This window comes from Saccopteryx leptura, chromosome 3 (genome assembly GCF_036850995.1).
Source record: "Saccopteryx leptura isolate mSacLep1 chromosome 3, mSacLep1_pri_phased_curated, whole genome shotgun sequence".
NCBI classification, from domain to species: Eukaryota; Metazoa; Chordata; class Mammalia; order Chiroptera; family Emballonuridae; genus Saccopteryx; species Saccopteryx leptura.
The window spans coordinates 67570997-67588181 of NC_089505.1; the positions used below are offsets into that span (position 1 = coordinate 67570997).

The 17185-nt window shown below is 55.2% G+C and overlaps 1 protein-coding gene across 4 annotated transcripts; it reads left to right on the forward strand.

Moving 5' to 3' along the window:
* Positions 1-1021: 1021 nt before the first annotated feature.
* SCAF1 (SR-related CTD associated factor 1) lies at positions 1022-16723 on the forward strand. Of its 4 annotated transcripts, none has more exons than XM_066374008.1 (11): positions 1022-1077; positions 3756-3869; positions 4116-4173; positions 4884-4978; positions 5275-5375; positions 5461-5576; positions 8798-11599; positions 12249-12331; positions 12553-12771; positions 15934-16062; positions 16302-16723. In XM_066374008.1, the coding sequence occupies exons 2-11, from the start codon at positions 3762-3764 to the stop codon at positions 16491-16493; spliced, it is 3903 nt and encodes a 1300-aa protein (XP_066230105.1). In that variant the 5' UTR covers positions 1022-1077; positions 3756-3761; the 3' UTR covers positions 16494-16723. The 4 variants fall into 4 exon arrangements, with proteins under 4 accessions (XP_066230105.1, XP_066230107.1, XP_066230108.1 ...); XM_066374010.1 differs by lacking the exon at positions 1022-1077 and adding an exon at positions 1093-1388; XM_066374011.1 differs by lacking the exon at positions 1022-1077 and adding an exon at positions 1093-1308.
* The last annotated feature ends 462 nt before the right edge of the window (positions 16724-17185 follow it).

Consider the following 17185-nt stretch of genomic DNA (forward strand, 5'->3'; position numbering starts at 1 on the left):
GGGCTAGACGGGCTTGGGACCCAGAATTTTTTATCCCAAGAGAATTGGGGTGAGGAACTGGAACACTTGTGTTCGTTTAAGGTACGATCATGAGACCAAGAATGGTCTGAGGGAGAAAATGCCTGAAAGCCCAACTCCTGGATCCAAGGAAGGAGGAAGCCTCGGAATCTTGAGTCCCAGGGAGGAGGGAAATGGGAATTTGAACTCCTGTGTGGAGTGAGAGGAATAGGAATTTGGACTCTTCTATCCTAAATAGTCCTTTGGATAGAAGGACTACGCCTCCCGGCGTGCGTCGCGCGCACCCTATCCTTAGTCTGAAGACCTCCTTCACCCCTGGGGCATATCTCAAGATCTCAAGATGGCCCCAGAACCCTTTGAACAGACCCCAGCCTCCGGTCATCCCATTAAAACGATCAACAGTGCCTACAGAACCGCAGGCCTACTAGCGACCCGACTCCGCCCTTCTAAATAGTCCTTTGGATAGAAGTCCTTAGTCCAAAAGACTAAGACAAAGGAGAGTATTGGACTAAGAGAAGGAGGCTGTAGCCGGCCTTCTCAGTTCTAAATTCATAGGAGACTGGAGATCGGGATGCTGGGGTCCCCAGACTGTGGGCGGGGCAACTCACAGGCAATCGAGGTCTTTTTCTACTGCCCGCTCAGAACTACAATTCCCTTGTTACGTGTTCAGTTACGTACTCTTACGTCACTTCCTGTTCCTCCGCTCTTTCGCGCGCGCGCAGGATATTGTGGGGTTTCATCGCGGGCTACCGCAACCCCGCCCACTTCACCTCTCACCTCCTTGCTGTCCCTGCGTGACGGAAGGAACGCGCGGACTACGCCTCCCGGCGTGCGTCGCGCGCACCCTATCCCAGGTGCCCCGTTGACTGTTGGGAAACTGAGTCCGCAGCCTTCCCACCAGCCTTCACGGTACCATGCACGGTACTTGAAGTCCCGGCAAGCTCGGCGGCGTTTTAGCTCCGCCTTTCTCCTTTTTTTTTTTTTTTTTTTTTTTGCTCGCGAACCTCCCCAACCCGCCCCGCCCCACGCCGGGGCCGGAGCCGCAGCCCGAGCGGCGGGGTAAGATGGCGGCGGTGGTCCGGACCGCGGGGCTCGGGCCTATCGGGGTGGGCGGGGCGGAGTCGGGTCGCTAGTAGGCCTGCGGTTCTCCCTGCACGCTGCGGGGTCTGAAGGACTTAGCGGAGAGGTCTCCGGCCTGGCAGCGGCGGCGGAGCCTGGCGCCGACAAGAGGGCCGTCTGAAGGCCCCGGGACGCGTCTGTGGATGCCGGGGGCATTTACGGGGCGTCCCGGTGAGAACTGGGGACGTCCACAGGGCCTGGACTGAGACTGGCGGCTGCCCTCCATCGTATAGCCGTGTTGGATCATTTCTGTAGGCACTGTTGATCGTTTTAATGGGATGACCGGAGGCTGGGGTCTGTTCAAAGGGTTCTGGGGCCATCTTGAGATCTTGAGATATGCCCCAGGGGTGAAGGAGGTCTTCAGGAGCTGAGGAGTATCTGCAAAGCCATCTGTAGCTGTGGGGTATGTCTGTTGTGGCTGGGAAGTGTCTACGTTGGCTGACCGAGGGATGCCACTCACCTACATGGGGCTGGGGCCATTTAACGGGCCTGAAAGAACTATTCCTGGGTTAGGAAGTGTTTTAGGGGTGGGATGTGCCCACCAAGGGAGGGAGGCAAATATTGTGCTGTACTGAGAGGCCTGGATGTATCTCCAACGTCTGGGGAGTATCTAGGCTGAGTGACAGGAGGCTGGGGGCAGTTAGAAGGACCTGGAACATCTCGGTGGTTGTGAATGTGCCTGCAAGAGTGCACTCTCTATGCCTGGAGCAAATGCGAATGCCTTTTGGGGCCAGATAATCAAATGGAGACTAAGACAAAGGAGAGTATTGGAAAATTTGCGGGGCTCAAATGTCCTTGCACTTTAGAAGGTAATTCAAACGAAAAATAGTTCAAAAGTGTGCATTGCCCTGGGGCTATAAAGAGAGAATTACTTCACAGTACTTTGGGAAAGTCTGTAGGATCACCTAGGTCCTAGGCGTTTAGTGTAGTGATTTTCAAACTTTTGTCCTTGATCTACAGTAAAAAATACATTTTTCATTGAGACCCAGTACCCACCAACATATATATATATACATATATATATTTAATATTGATGTCCCATGAGGATTTCCACTTAATACTTATGATGTACTGTGAAGAATTTTCTACTGCCTTCGATTTACTTTTTATAACCAGCAATTTGTGAAGCACTAGACTGCTATCAGTGAGGATCATTCACTGATCTAGAGGGACCTTGCAATGTCTACAGTCTTCTCATATTAAAAAAATCTAAGGAACTGTTGGTAATTGTGTGTGCAGAGCCTGGGGCATTTCTGAATGGGCAGGGGAGCATCTTCAAACTCACGAAGGGTCTGTACTCAGATCTTTTCTGTTCTGTGACAGTCACTGCAGCTTGTGCTCCACCCACCCCTAAGGTGCTGGAGAGCAGCACCAGGACTGGAAACTGTCCTTGGGGCCTTATCAGGGCGGGTGTCAATCGGAGTTAGGAAAGGAGCCTCTGGCTCTTAGAGAGCTGGGAGGCTGGCTGCTTTTGGAAGCTTTGGCAAAGGTTGACAATCTGGTAGAGGGAGACTAGGGCAGAGGTCTTTTCTTTGCAGGTATGCAATGGGGGAAGGGCAGGGTAGATGTGGGGGAAACTTGGGCCCTAAAGGTTAACAATAATAATGATAATTGTTATTTTGTATTGAGCACTGGGTTGAGCTAACTTTTTGGCAGAAGTGTCTCCTTACATTTGTCACCACTGTTCTCTGAGATGGATATTCTGATTGTGCTATAAACAGATTAAGTGCCCTGAGTTGGGAGTTAGGGGTTTGAAGCTTTCTAGGAACTTTGAAACTGGGTATTATCTCAGAGTAGCAGATTTGACAATTGAAGGAAAACCTACAGCTGAAATATTCCTATTTTTGGAAGCCCTAATTAAGACAATTTCCAGTCTGAAGAATGACTTTTCAACTTAAGTACAACCTAAGTTTTTGTGACATTGCAAAACCTCAGCCATGCTCTCACGTAATGGTGGACAGTGCGCCTCTCTGTAATTAGTGTTTTCATTTCAAAAGTGGCATACAGGTTTTGTAAATTCACTCTCATTGTTCCGTGTTATGTATGTAAATAGTTTTGTTCCCTCGCTGTGGAGGGAAATTGATGCTTTAGGAAGCTGCACAGTGTTTGTGGCATACCAAGCTCTCTGGCTTGTAACCTCATTCTGGGAAAGGTGTCCACATGAGACTACGGAGCGCACTATTTGACATCGCAGCTCAACAGAAAAATCTTGGCATTGACTTGGATCCCAGGAGGGTGGGCTGTGAGGTCTTAAGTGGGGTAGGAGGGAAGTTGTGGGAACTGGGGAGTGGAGTGTTGAAATGGGAGGCTGAGAAAGCCTCCCTTTGACAGGGCAGGCAGCTGAAGTCCAGACAAGGAAGGAGCATTGCTCTGCTCCCTTTGGTGTCTGCATAAGACCTGGTGCACTCCCAAGGATTGATGAGATGGGGGAGAGGAGGGATGCTGAAGAAGATGCTGATTGAGGCAACGTTGGAGGCCCTTGAGGTCTTCATGACCATTCTCTGATTTTACCCCCTTGCATGCGTACACACACACACACACACACACACACACACACACACACCACTGCCCCTGGCCCTGCCAGCCTACACTCCAAACTCTCTTCCTCCACCCACCAGGTGACCATGGAGGAAGAAGATGAGTCTCGAGGGAAGACAGAGGAGTCGGGCGAGGATCGTGGCGATGGTCCGCCGGACAGAGACCCCACACTTTCTTCTACTGCCTTTATTCTGGTGAGGCTGGGTGCTATCTGGGGCCAAAGGAGGGAGGAGCTGAGTGAGAATCCAGATTCAACTCAGGGGCCCTAGTGGGAGGAGGGGCTGGGGGCCTAGACTCTTGGCTTCTCTGAAGGGTTTGAGTGTGGTCTGTAGGGTATCTAGAAGGTCTGTCTCCCAGGAGCAGAGCTTGTGACCATTTGCACGAGTCCCCTGACTGCCGCCCTTTCTTTCCACTCCCTTCACCCCCCATCTTTTCCTTAGCGGGCCATTCAGCAGGCTGTGGGAAGTTCCCTGCAGGGGGATCTGGCGAATGATAAAGGTATGATGGGTTCTGGTTCCTCTTAGCTCCCTGCCCCATCTCTGCATTCTTTATTCCAGTTTCATTCACATACTTTCCTGAGGTCTCTGGGTCCTATCCTTGTGCTGGCATGGGAGCTAAAGATGGGTCAAACCCCCCGTGGCCGCCTTGGAGGGGCTCATAGTCTGGTGGAGGGGAGATAGTCACAGTTCAGAGGTAGCCTGTGGTACCCTGAGAGGGTAGGAGGGTCAGCTAAGCTAGCGGGAAGGAGATAGGACCGAGGAAGGCTTCCAAGAGGGGGCAACAGGTGAATTAGGTCTCTAGTTGTCTGATAGGAAGAAAGGTCTGGTAGAGCCAGTGGCAGGTGCGTAGCTCAGAGGTGCATCACAGGACCGAGCTGTGGTTCTTAGGGTCTGGTGGGATGAGAGTGGAAGAGGAGGCAGTAGAGATTCATGGGGATCAAGTCACAGTCTGGCTCGAATGCTGTGCTGATTTGTCTGGAGTTCATCCTGAGGGCAGCTGTGAAGACGGATGAATGAGAGAGTCAGAGCCTCAGGTGTTGGGGAAGTCCTTCTGGGACCCAAGTTGGGAGGCGGTGGGTGGAGGCTGGGAAAGGAGGCAGGAACTTGGTTCCCTTGTCAAGAGCAAAGGCAGGCTCCACCTTCCTCTGCCCCACAAGTTCTCTGCGTCCAGTCCTCTGTCCCCAACCCCCCATGCACATCTCTCTCCAGATGGCTCTCGGTGTCATGGCCTTCGGTGGAGGCGTTGCCGGAGCCCACGGTCAGAGTCCCGTTCCCAGGAGTCGGGGGGAACTGACACGGCTGCTGTGAGTAAGGAGAGGGTGGGGGGAGACAGGCACTGGGCCTGGATTTCTGAGATGGGGAGGCGGGGTCGGTGATCCAGGCTCCTGGGTCTGGGGTACTGAACAGGGGCAGAGTTGTGGGGTCTGTGGGCCAGGCTGTGAGTCCTAGAAGCGGTTAGGATGAGGGAGTTGGTTGAATCTTTGCATTTTCTTGGAGATCTCAATTGTCTGAGTTCTTGAAAGGTTAGGAGCTGGGGAAATGGTATTTGTGGGTCCTCACAGGGTTAGGGTCAGGGTGGATCCTGTCCTTCCTCTTCCAGGTGTTGGACATGGCTGCAGATAGCTTTCTAGCAGGGTTGGTGAGCATCCTGGATCCCCCCGACACCTGGGTCCCCAGCCACCTGGACCTGCGGCCTGGCGAGTGAGTAGTTGGGCATCTGGGGTGGGGGAGGCTTTGGCATGGGAGCTGGGAGCACCCCTATGTCCCACTCACTTCTCTCTTGCAGAAGTGAGGACATGCTGGAGCTGGTGGCTGAGGTCCGCATTGGGGACAGGGACCCAATCCCTCTGCCGGTACCCAGCCTGCTGCCTCGTCTCAGGGCCTGGAGGACAGGCAAAACGGGTATGTGTGGCCAGGGCAGGTGGCTGGCCTTGGCTTTGTGTTTCAGCTCTTGTTCGAAGTCAAGTTGTGCTGATTGTGTCATTTAGACAGAATCTTGATTTTAACGTCTTTGTTTCTGTTACACTGAGTGAAGACTGCACATGCACACAAACGTACATAAAGTAGAAACTGACGTGATGGCTACCATGTGGGAGCAGTTGGCACTTGGTGTCCAGGGTTCTACCTGTCAGTGTAACTGCATGGGGACTTGTCTCCCCAGGAGCGGGCACTCTCAGCATATCTATCTTGCAGAGTAGAAAAGGCTTGAGAGAGGGAATTCACTTGCTCAGGGTGGCGCACTTAGTTGTTTAGTGGTGGTCCTGAGTCACAAGCCTAGGTGTGTGTAAAGCCCAAGTTTTTGATTTCGGTGATGTGTACCTGCCCAAGTGAAAGTCTGCCCCCATCCCACTTGCAGTGGTGAGTTGTGAGCCTGTGAGAAGTGTAGAGCAGAGGTTCTCAAACTTGAGTGGGCATCAGAATCACTAGGACTTCTTGGCACACAGGTCTCCAGACCCACCCTCAAGGTTTCTGATTCTGCAAGTCTGGGGTGGGGCCTGGAATTTGCATTTCTAACCAGTTCCCTAGTGCTGCAGCTTTGCTGCTGACCCCATGACTCTGATGAGACCCTGGATTCAGACTTCCTTTTTGCGGGCACATATGTGTTTGCGGAGGAATGGAGAGGAGACGGAGGCGCAGATCTAGCGGTAGGTGAGCCACAAGCCTCTGTGGCTTGCTTACCCTCTGAGCCCGTTCACAGTTCTTTTTTCTTTTTTTTTTTTCAGAGACAGAGAGTCAGAGAGAGGGATAGACAGGGACAGACAGACAGGAACGGAGAGATGAGAAGCATCAATCATTAGTTTTTCGTTGCGCATTGCGACACCTTAGTTGTTCATTGATTGCTTTCTCATATGTGCCTTGACCGCGGGCCTTCAGCAGACCAAGTAACCCCTTGCTTGAGCCAGCGACCTTGGGTCCAAGCTGGTGAGCTTTTGCTCAAACCAGATGAGCCCATGCTCAAGCTGGCGACCTCGGGGGCTCGAACCTGGGTCCTCCACATCCCAGTCCCACGCTCTATCCACTGTGCCACCGCCTGGTCAGCCTCTTTTGTCTTTTTTTTTTTTAACAGAGACAGAGAGAGAGTCAGAGAGAGGGATAGATAGGAACAGACAGACAGGAACGGAGAGAGATGGGAAGCATCAGTCATCAGTTTTTCGTTGCAACACCTTAGTTGTTCATTGATTGCTTTCTCATATGTGCCTTGACCGTGGGGCTACAATAGACCAGGTAACCCCTTGCTCAAGCCAGCGACCTTCTGTCCAGCTGGTGAGCTTTGCTCAAACCAGATGAGCCCGCACTCAAGCTGGCAACCTCGGGGGTCTCGAAGTTGGGTCCTCCACATCCCAGTCCGACTCTCTATCCACTGCGCCACCACCTCATGAGGCTTGTTCTTTTTTTAAAGCTGCAGTTTGACTTGTCGACTAGCTCAGGGGACATGGTGCCTAGGGCCCACCACACTCTTAGGGGCCACAAAAGTAAAATTAGAAGCCAGAGGGGATAAGTAAGCAAACAGGTGGGACAGGGGTCCACTAAAACTTTATTTACAAAAACAGATGGTGGGCTGGACTTGGCTCCTGGGCCTTAAGTAATGGTAGATGTATATAGAACCTAGTAGTTGTCTTCAAGGGTTATGTTTTATTTTTCTCATTCCAAGTGGTTTTTTTTGGTCTTCATTTGGAAAATACTAAGAACTTAGGAAAAAAGAAAGAAAACTTACCCTTGCGCCTATTCTATCTAGAAATTATATAAAGAGGTAAATGGCTTATTCTTCCACACCACTCCAGTCTGTATACTGTTTTATACTTTGTGTCATGGTGATATTAACCAGGGTCATAGGCGATCACGCGCTGAGTTCTTACAATGCCAGGCGCAGTCTGGCTCTTTCCGTGCAGCTGTTCAGGTGGCCCTCTCATCCCTGTGAGGTTTGAATGCTCCCATCATCATCATCCCCTGCTTTATTTTCCTCCAGAGCCCTCAGCAGCTGGTGGACTCTACGCTTGGCACGTTGATATTTCTCTCCCCACTCGAATGTGAGCTCCTTAAAGGCAGGGATTTTTGTCTATTTTGTTCACCATTCTATTCCTGGTACCCTGAACAGCACCTGGCACAGATAGGTGATGGATAAAAATGTGTTGAATGAATGCACGAACCCCCGCTTTATAGATGAGGAAACTGAGGCAGACAGAGGTTGAGTGACTTGTCCGTGGTCAGGTCATGAGGGAGGGCTGGAGCCTGGGGTCCAGATGGGAAGGGGGCTCCAGAGCTACCCTTTCAGCCCTGGGCTTGCCTGCTGCTGTCCGGCAACAGTGCTGGTGTCCTTGCTGGGGCAGGTCCTTGCAGTTACATGTGGTTGACAGAGGGGCCTCTGGACTCTGCTGTGTGTCCACATCCTGGCCTGGATACCCACCCCAGGTACAGGACTTGTGGCACCGAGACTTGTGCTTATAGAACAGGGTTTCAGCAGTACGGATAAGGTGACATAGGAAAGCAGGATGGCCCATAGGAAGGAGTGAGTGCTGGTTGTCCCTGACACCAGTCAGTGCTGTCTCTGAGTCCTGAGCAGACAGAGCCCCTTGGGGGGGACTCACCACACAGTGAGGAGTTCGGCTGCCAGGACTCCCTAGTTCTGCCCCTTCCTGGCTTTCTGGGCCCCCACTGTTCTCTATAAAGGGGAGTAATTCCCGCAGGAGGTATCCAGCCCAGCAGGCCCAGCCTTGGCTGCAGAGGCAGTCTGAGGTGTGAACCCGGCTCTCCTAGCCCTCATCCTCTGTGGTAACATCACTGCCCTCAGTGGTCAGGGTGGTCTTGGGCTTTGGGTCAGCGTCCATCTCAGGATATGGGAGTGCAGGCTGGGGGGCCACACTAAGTTTGCACACTGACTCCTCCCTGCTGTCTGTGCCTCAGTTTCCTCCTGGGACCCGCGGGTCACAGTATCTATGGTGTGGAGTTAGGAATAGCCTGAATTGACACACACACAGCACCGGAGGCAGTGCCTGCAGGTGCAGAATGCCAAGTGGGGGCGTGGAGGGTGTGGATGGGTGCTGGCTGGCCTGTGGCCCCTCTGCTGGGGGACAGGGACAGGGGTTGGACACCTGACCACAACTCTGTCTCCCATTCCTTTGCAGTTTCTCCTCAATCTCATTCTTCTCAGTCCCCCTGTGCCCGCCACCTCACCTTGGGCACCGGAGACGGGGGCCCTGCTCCACCCCCTGCCCCCTCCTCTGCATCCTCCTCACCTTCCCCTTCCCCCTCATCATCCTCTCCTTCCCCTCCTCCCCCACCACCACCCCCAGCCCCTCCAGCCCCCCCTGCCCCTCGGTTCGACATCTATGACCCCTTCCACCCCACCGACGAGGCCTATTCCCCACCGCCTGCTCCGGAACAGAAATACGACCCCTTTGAGCCTACTGGCTCCAACCCCAGCTCATCAGCGGGGACCCCCTCTCCTGAAGAGGAAGAAGAGGAGGAGGAAGAAGAGGAGGAGGAGGAAGAGGAAGAGGAGGAGGAAGAAGGCTTGTCCCAGAGCATCAGCCGTATCTCTGAGACCCTGGCAGGCATCTATGATGACAACAGCCTGAGCCAGGACTTCCCAGGTGATGAGAGCCCCCACCCAGACCCCCAGCCCCCACAGTCAACTGTAGCCCCTGTTACTCCGCCACAGGCGGACTCCACCCGGGCAGACGGAGCCACCCGCCGGCGAGTCTTTGTGGTGGGGACCGAGGCAGAGGCCTGTCGAGAAGGCAAGGTCTCCGTCGAGGTGGTGACAGCCAGTGGAGCTGCCCTGCCACCCCCCTTGCTGCCACCTGGTGACTCAGAGATTGAGGAGGGTGAGATCGTCCAGCCTGAGGAGGAGCCCAGGATGGCGCTGTCCCTCTTTCGAGCCAGCAGCCGTGCTGCCCGCCCCCCTCCCACGGCCCCAGCCACCCCCACAGCCCAGCCCCCACCTCCGCCGCCTGCCCCCAGAGCCCCGGAGGGAGATGACTTCTTGTCTCTGCACGCCGAGTCGGATGGGGAGGGTGCCCTGCAAGTGGACCTGGGGGAACCAGCCCCTGCACCACCGCCCTCTGATGCACGCTGGGGTGGCCTGGACCTACGCCGCAAGATCCTGACCCAGCGGCGGGAGCGCTACCGCCAGCGCTCGCCCTCCCCGACTACCGCTGCTCCAGCCGGCCCGCCGGCCCGCAAGAAATCGCGGAGGGAGCGCAAGCGCAGTGGGGAGGCCAAGGAGGCCGCCTCGTCCTCATCAGGCGCACCGCCAGCCCCGCAGGCCCCGGCCTCACCCTGGGACTCCAAGAAGCACCGCTCCCGAGACCGCAAACCCAGCTCCCACAACTCCTCATCCACCCGCCGCCGCTCTCGGTCCCGCTCTGCCCGCCGCCGCTCACGCAGCCCCGACCGCCGCCGTGGGGGCAGCCGCAGGTCGCGCTCCAGGGAGAAGCGGAGACGGAGGCGGCGCTCGGCCTCCCCGCCCCCGGCTACCTCCTCGTCGTCATCCTCGAGGAGGGAGCGGCACCGAGGCAAGCACCGGGAAGGGGGTGGCAGCAAGAAGAAGAAGAAGCGGTCTCGGTCCAGGGGTGAGAAGCGGTCCGGGGACAGTGAGAAAGCCCTGGTGCCCGCCCCGCCACTCTCAGGCTCTGCTTCCTTAGGCGGGGAGCGCGACAGCCGCCGCCGGGGGGCGGTGCCGCCCTCCATCCAGGACCTCACGGACCATGATCTCTTCGCCATCAAGCGGACCATCACCGTGGGCCGGCCCGACAAGTCCGACCCCCGAGGCCCCTCGCCGGCCCCGGTCTCATCCCCCAAGCGCGAGGTTCTGTATGACTCGGAGGGACTGAGCACCGAGGAGCGGGGTGGCAAGAGCAACGAGAAGGACCGGCGCCGCTCTGGGGCTGCCTCCTCCTCCTCCAGGGAGAAGGGATCACGGCGGAAGGCGCTGGATGGGGGGGAGCGGGACCGGGACAGAGATCGGGACAGGGACAGGTCATCCAAGAAGGCCCGGCCTCCCAAGGAGCTGGTTCCTTCCTCAGGACCTCCGCCCAAGCCACCAGTCAGCAGTGGCTCAGGCTCCTCATCCTCGTCGTCGTCCTCTTCCTCCCGGAAGGTGAAGCTGCAGTCCAAGGTGGCAGTGCTGATCCGGGAAGGTGTCAGCAGCACCACGCCAGCCAAGGAGGCCACATCGGCCAGCCTGGGCTCCATTGGAGTCAAGTTCAGCCGCGATCGGGAGAGCCGTTCCCCCTTCCTCAAGCCTGATGAGCGGGCCCCTGCTGAGGTGGCCAAAGCAGCTCCCGGCAGCACCAAGCCCAAAAAGACCAAGGTTAAGGCCAAGGCTGGGGCCAAGAAGGCCAAGGGGACCAAGGGAAAGACCAAGCCATCCAAGACCAGGAAAAAGATCCGCAGTGGGGGCAGCAGCGGGGGCTCTGGGGGCCCTGTAACTCTGAAGAAGTCCAAGGCGGATAGCTGTAGCCAGGCAGCTGGAACCAAGGGGGCCGAGGAAACGTCCTGGTCTGGGGAAGAGCGGGCAGCCAAGGCGCCCAGCACCCCACCCCCCAAGGCAGCCCCTCCGCCCCCTGCCCTCACGCCGGACTCGCAGACTGTGGATAGCAGCTGTAAGACACCTGAGGTCTCCTTCTTGCCTGAAGAGGCCACTGAGGAGGCTGGGGTCCGAGGTGGGGCAGAGGAAGAGGAGGAGGAGGAAGAGGAGGAGGAAGAAGAGGAGGAGGAAGAAGAGCAGCAGCCTGCCACCACCACGGCCACCAGCACGGCTGCTGCTGCCCCAAGCATGGCCCCTAGTGCAGGATCCACAGCTGGTGACTCAGGTGCAGAGGATGGGCCAGCCACCCGTGTCTCCCAGCTGCCCACGCTGCCCCCACCCATGCCCTGGAACCTGCCTGCTGGTGTGGACTGCACTACCAGTGGCGTCCTGGCCTGTGAGTGTCCCTGGGAGAGGGGGCAGGGCAGTCTGAGGCAGCCAGAAAGGATCAGGGAAGATGAGGTCATATAGGGACAGACTTGGAAGCAGTGGGGATGCCTTGGAAAGGGGGGTTGTATAGTGATCTGGACTGGAGGGCCACAGGTGGGCGAGTGCTGATCAGGGTCTACCCAGGAGGCTTCTAGATCTTTGAGTGTGAAGAAAGAAAGCAGAGCAGATGGGCAAAGGGTGGCCAGCGACAGTACATGCTGGAGGAGGGGGACATGTCCTGGAGTCCTCTTAGAGGTGGACTGGTATAGAATTGGTGGAGTGATCAGAAAGAAGGATGAGCAGGGAGCAGTGTCCCTTAGGGGATGTGCTAGGTCACAGAGGTGGGAGAGAGGAGATACAATCTCACTTGGCTACCACCTTGTCACTGAGCGACACCCCCCCCCCCCCCGCAACACGCACACATTGAGTCCCAAGAACATGGGGGATGTGGGGTGGTTCTTCCGTGGCCCAGGTCCCCTTTTCTTAGTTCTGAGCCTGGGCCTTCAGGCCTGTCCGGGGCCCTGGGGCAGGAGGTGGCAGCAAGTGGAGGGGCTAGGTTCACAGTCTCATCTCCCATCAAACCCTGCTCTACCTGTCGTCAACTCTGTCTCTTGCAGTGACTGCACTTCTCTTCAAGATGGAAGAAGCCAATCTGGCAAGCCGAGCAAAGGCCCAGGAGCTGATCCAGGCCACCAACCAGGTGGGCTCCCCAGGGGAAATAGTCCCCACGGCCCCTTCTCTTGTCCCCCACCTTGGGTTAGGAGAGAAACTAAACTTCCAGCAGGCCCTCGGGGAAAGTTATTGGCCAGAGGTGGAGTTTGTTGCCTTTGGGACTCGGAAAATCAGGGTAGGGGTTATTGGGGATACATGTTTCCTCTTCCCTTCCACCTCCCTTTGTTCATTCTCCAACCTCTTCTACAGATCCTCAGCCACCGAAAGCCTCCCTCCAGTCTAGGGGTGACACCAGCTCCTGTGCCTACTTCCCTGGGTCTGCCCCCTGGTCCCTCCAGCTATCTGCTCCCTGGCAGCCTTCCCCTGGGGGGCTGTGGCTCTACCCCTCCCACTCCCACTGGGCTGGCTGCAACGTCTGACAAGAGAGAGGGCAGCAGCAGCTCCGAGGGACGAGGGGACACAGACAAGGTGAGCTGGGCTTGGGGGAGGTGGGTTGATGGTGACAATTTGCAGAGAACAAGAGCAGACACTGAGATGCAGGGGCCCATGGAGAATGGCAGAGACAGGTGCCAGCAGATGGGCCTTAGATTAAAAAAAACCTGAACTTGTTAAATTAAGGAACTAAACTTTCACTCAAACAGATGAATAGGAAATGGGCATGGGCATATTTTTCTTTTTCTTTTTTTTTTTTTTGAGTCAGAAGGAGAGAGAGAGAGAGGGAGAGTCAGAGAGAGGGATAGACAGGAACAGAGAGATGAGAAGCGTCAATTATTAGTTTTTCGTTGCGCATTGCAACACTTTAGTTGTTCATTGATTGCTTTCTCATGTGCCTTGACCGCGGGCCTTCAGCAGACCGAGTAACCCCTTGCTTGAGCCAGTTACCTTGGGCTCAAGCTGGTGAGCTTTTGCTCAAACCAGATGAGCCCGCGCTCAAGCTGGCGACCTCGGGGTCTTGAACTTGGGTCTTCCGCATCCCAGTCCGACGCTCCATCCACTGCACCACCGCCTGGTCAGGCATATTTTTCAAAAATGATCTGTGCACACGTAAGTACATATATGGAGAGAGATAAAGATATAAGCACACCTGCGTATGCACATGCCCACTACAGACCACCCCTTCCACCCCTTCATAGCCCATATCACTCTCTTCCCATCTTTTCTTTCCTTTTTTTTTTTTTTTTTGACAAGAGACAGAGAGAGGGACAGATAGGGACAGACAGATAAGAAGGAAGAGAGATGAGAAGCATCAGTTCTTTGTTGAGGTTCCTTAGTTGTTCATTGACTGCTTTCTCATATGTGCCTTGACTGGGGGGCTTCAGCCGAGCCAATGACCCCTTGCTCAAGCCAGCGACCATGGGGTCATGTCTGTGATCCCATGCTCAAGCCAGCAACCCTGCACGCAAGCCCATGCTCAAGCCAGATGAGCCCGCATTCAAGCCAGCGACCTCAGGGTTTCAAACCTGGGTCCTCTGCATCCCAGTCCAATACTCTATCCACTGTGCCACTGCCTGGTCAGACTCCCCATCTTTTCATGTATGGGGAAGGACGGTTGACAAAAATCAAACATCTGCTAGACGGAGGAGGAATGGATGCTCACCAAATACAAACAGGTTATTCCATTACATATGGCTCCTTCTCCTAGGCCTCGGATCCAACAGCCTATTGCCACATGGTGGTGTTTCCTACCTCTTATACACTTATGTATAGTGCCGGAGGGAAAGCAGAATAAAGCCCAATATGAGGGGTCCTGGCTGGCTAGCTTAGTTGGTTAGAGCATCATCCTGATGCACCAACATCATGGGTTTGGTCCCCAGTCAGGGCACGTGCAAGAATCAACCAGTGTATACATAAGTGGAACAAAAAAATCGATGTTTTTCTCTCTCAAAATTCAATTAAAAAGTCCCATATGAGAGACAGTGGGGACAGTGGCAGAAGTACAGCTTGATTGTCACTGGTGCCTGGCTCACGCCATGGGCTGCAGGACAGGGACGGTGTGGACCCTGTGACAACAGCAAGTTCCTTCTGTCCCAGTGAAGCTGTTTCCTGCCTACTGTCCCCTTTCTCTGTAGAAACCCACTTTCTGTTGGGTTAGGGAGACTTGAGGACACTCCAGGGTGCCTGGTGGCTCTCTGAGCAGGGGCGCTGCCCAAGCAGCCCAGGAGCTCAGCAGTTTGCATTCTTGTCCTGTCATCTGAGCTATTGGCCCTAAAGTCTGAAGTATCCTATCCTTCTCACATCTTGACTGTTTTCCATCTTCCCTCAGCCCTGACTCGGGGAGACCTCTTCCCAGTATTGGTTCTTGAGGTGACTGTCCCTTGCTCCTGGAGGGAGTCCACAGCAGAGACTGGCTCCTCTCTGAATGCATTGTCCTGATAGAGGTGTCCTACCCATCAGCCTTTGCAGAGATCTCACTTGGGGTTGTGGCAGGAGTTAGGGGTTTCTCAGTTGCTCCTTGTCTTGTCCCCCCAGCCATTACCCTTAGAATAGCCACAGCTCCCCTTGATTGACTCCTTGCTGTGGCCTCTATGTGTGTCACCTCAGCCTTCTCCCTGAGTACTGTCTCCATTTTATTAGTGAACTACAAAGGGGTTTAGTCCCTCGGCCAGGCCACAGGTGGTAGAACCAGGATTCCAGCACAAACATGCCAGCTCCCTGCCCACCCCCTCCCTGTGCACCTAGCGAGTCCTGGGCCCTCAGCACCCCATGGCCCCACTGTCCACTCAGGAGCCAGGACAGTGTTTTGAAATGTGCCCCCTCCAGAAAAGCTTTGACATACTTTTTTTGCTGTGATCAGACTAAGTCTTGTAGAGTCTCATTAAAATAGTCATAGCCTGACTGGTGGTAGTGCAGTGGATGGAGCATCCCGGCTTGAGCACAGGCTCACCAACTTGAGAGTACAGGGTCACCAGCTTGAGCATAGGATCATAGAAATGATCCCATGGTTGCTGGTCAAGTCACTGGCTCAGCTATAGCCCCTGGTCAAGGCACATATGAGAAGCAATCAATGGACAACTAAACTGCCACAACTATGAGTTGATGCTTCTCATCTCCGTTCCTTCCTGTTTTTTTTCTCTCTCTTCTCTCCCCCTCACTAAAAACAAAAACAGCCTGACCTGTGGTGGCACAGTGGATAAAGCGTCGACCTGGAACGCTGAGGTCGCCGGTTCGAAACCCTGGGCTTGCCCAGTCAAGGCACATATGGGAGTTGATGCTTCCTGCTCCTCCCCTCCCTCTCTCCCCCTTCTCTAAAATGAATAAATAAAATCTTAAAAAAAAAAATTAAACAAAAACAAAAGGACAGTCATAACTGCTTGGCTACAGTCTTGTTTCCCCACCAGACTGTGCACTTTGTGAGGGCAGAGAACACATGTATACTGGTCATGGCCACCTGGGCAGGCCAGAGTCCAGCCTCGAGGGCATGCTCATTGACAGAGGCCGGGGCCTAGCCTGTGGTCCAGGGTAACTGCAGTGTGGAAAGCATGGGCAGACCGTAAGCAGGACTTCCACCTCCAGGAGTTGCTAGATGGTCAAGGAAGTTGAACTGGCAGGCAGGTAGTGGAGGCAGCGGTTCTGCAGGAACTCACCTGGCCCTCACTGTTCCTTTTGTCACCCTGTCACCCCCCACACCAGTATCTGAAGAAGCTGCACACGCAGGAGCGGGCAGTGGAGGAGGTGAAGCTGGCCATCAAACCGTACTACCAGAAGAAGGACATCACCAAGGAGGAGTACAAGGACATCCTGAGGAAGGCCGTCCACAAGGTGGGCCCAGAGGGGGACAGATACACAGAGACGTACACAGATGGGGAAACTGAGGGATGGTGGGCTAGTCTGGAAGGTGAGGAGGGTGACAAGATTTCCTCAAGTCCACCCGGGCCTGTTCTGCTGGCATCAGGCCTCTAGACACTGGGGGAATGCCTCCTCTTCGAGTCCCAAGCTGTGCTCAGCAGTCTAGGGGGGCCGGAAGGCTGGCGGTGACCGCACCTGCCCTGGCCCCCCAGATCTGCCACAGCAAAAGCGGGGAGATCAACCCAGTGAAGGTGAGCAACTTGGTGCGGGCCTACGTCCAACGCTACCGCTACTTCCGCAAGCACGGCCGCAAGCCAGGGGATCCCCCGGGGCCCGCACGGCCGCCCAAGGAGCCTGGGCCCCCTGACAAGGGTGGCCCAGGCCTGCCCCTGCCCCCTCTCTGAGACTCCCAGCCCCTACTCCCCTCCTCTGCCTCTTCAGAATTCTGGACGTATTTATGGCTCTGCCTCCCTACCCCCCTCCCCACCAGTGGGATGATTGGGGAAGGGTTGCCGTGGGGAAGAGGAGAGCCCCCTGCCCAGCCCCACACCCATCTCCCTGTCCCTGTCCCCATTGCCCCTCCTCTCTGTTCATGTCCTTCCCACGATTTCATTAAAGATTTCATGAAATATTAGCCCCAAGGCCCATAATTTTAGCCCTTTCTTTCCTGAGACCAATTTGGGAAAGGGTTGGGGGGAGACACACACAGGAGGCTTGGTCTGAGGGTGGTTACCAGGGAGACCAGACTGTGCACCCCTTCTCTAGGCCTGTTTCCTTACCTATAAAGTGGTTGTGGTGAGGATTAAGTAAGTGGGACCCAGGCAGCTGGTTCATAGGAAGCCATTGCGGTAGACAGAGTGGTAGTCCCAGGCACACCTGGTCAGTGTCTTCCAAGCTCGGGGAACCTAACTGCTGCTTGTCTACCCTGGAAGTGCGTGTCCCCCATTGAGTCCACTGGGGCGACAATGTACTCTTCTGAGATGGAGGGAAGCAGACACTGTAGGGCCACATGCCAAGGGCAGTGCTGGTCTGTCTCATTGCCCAGAACCCAGGCATGGTAAGAAAAGGCGGTAGTGTCCGATCATTGGAGCATGTT

Bases quoted from the DNA above. Each gene is read 5' to 3' on its own strand.
- SCAF1 (XM_066374008.1), top strand. From the start codon at position 3,762: ATGGAGGAAGAAGATGAGTCTCGAGGGAAGACAGAGGAGTCGGGCGAG. The intron at 5,376-5,460 runs GTGAGTAGTTGG...TCTCTCTTGCAG, and splicing joins CTGGACCTGCGGCCTGGCGA to AAGTGAGGACATGCTGGAGC. The intron at 11,600-12,248 runs GTGAGTGTCCCT...TGTCTCTTGCAG, and splicing joins TACCAGTGGCGTCCTGGCCT to TGACTGCACTTCTCTTCAAG.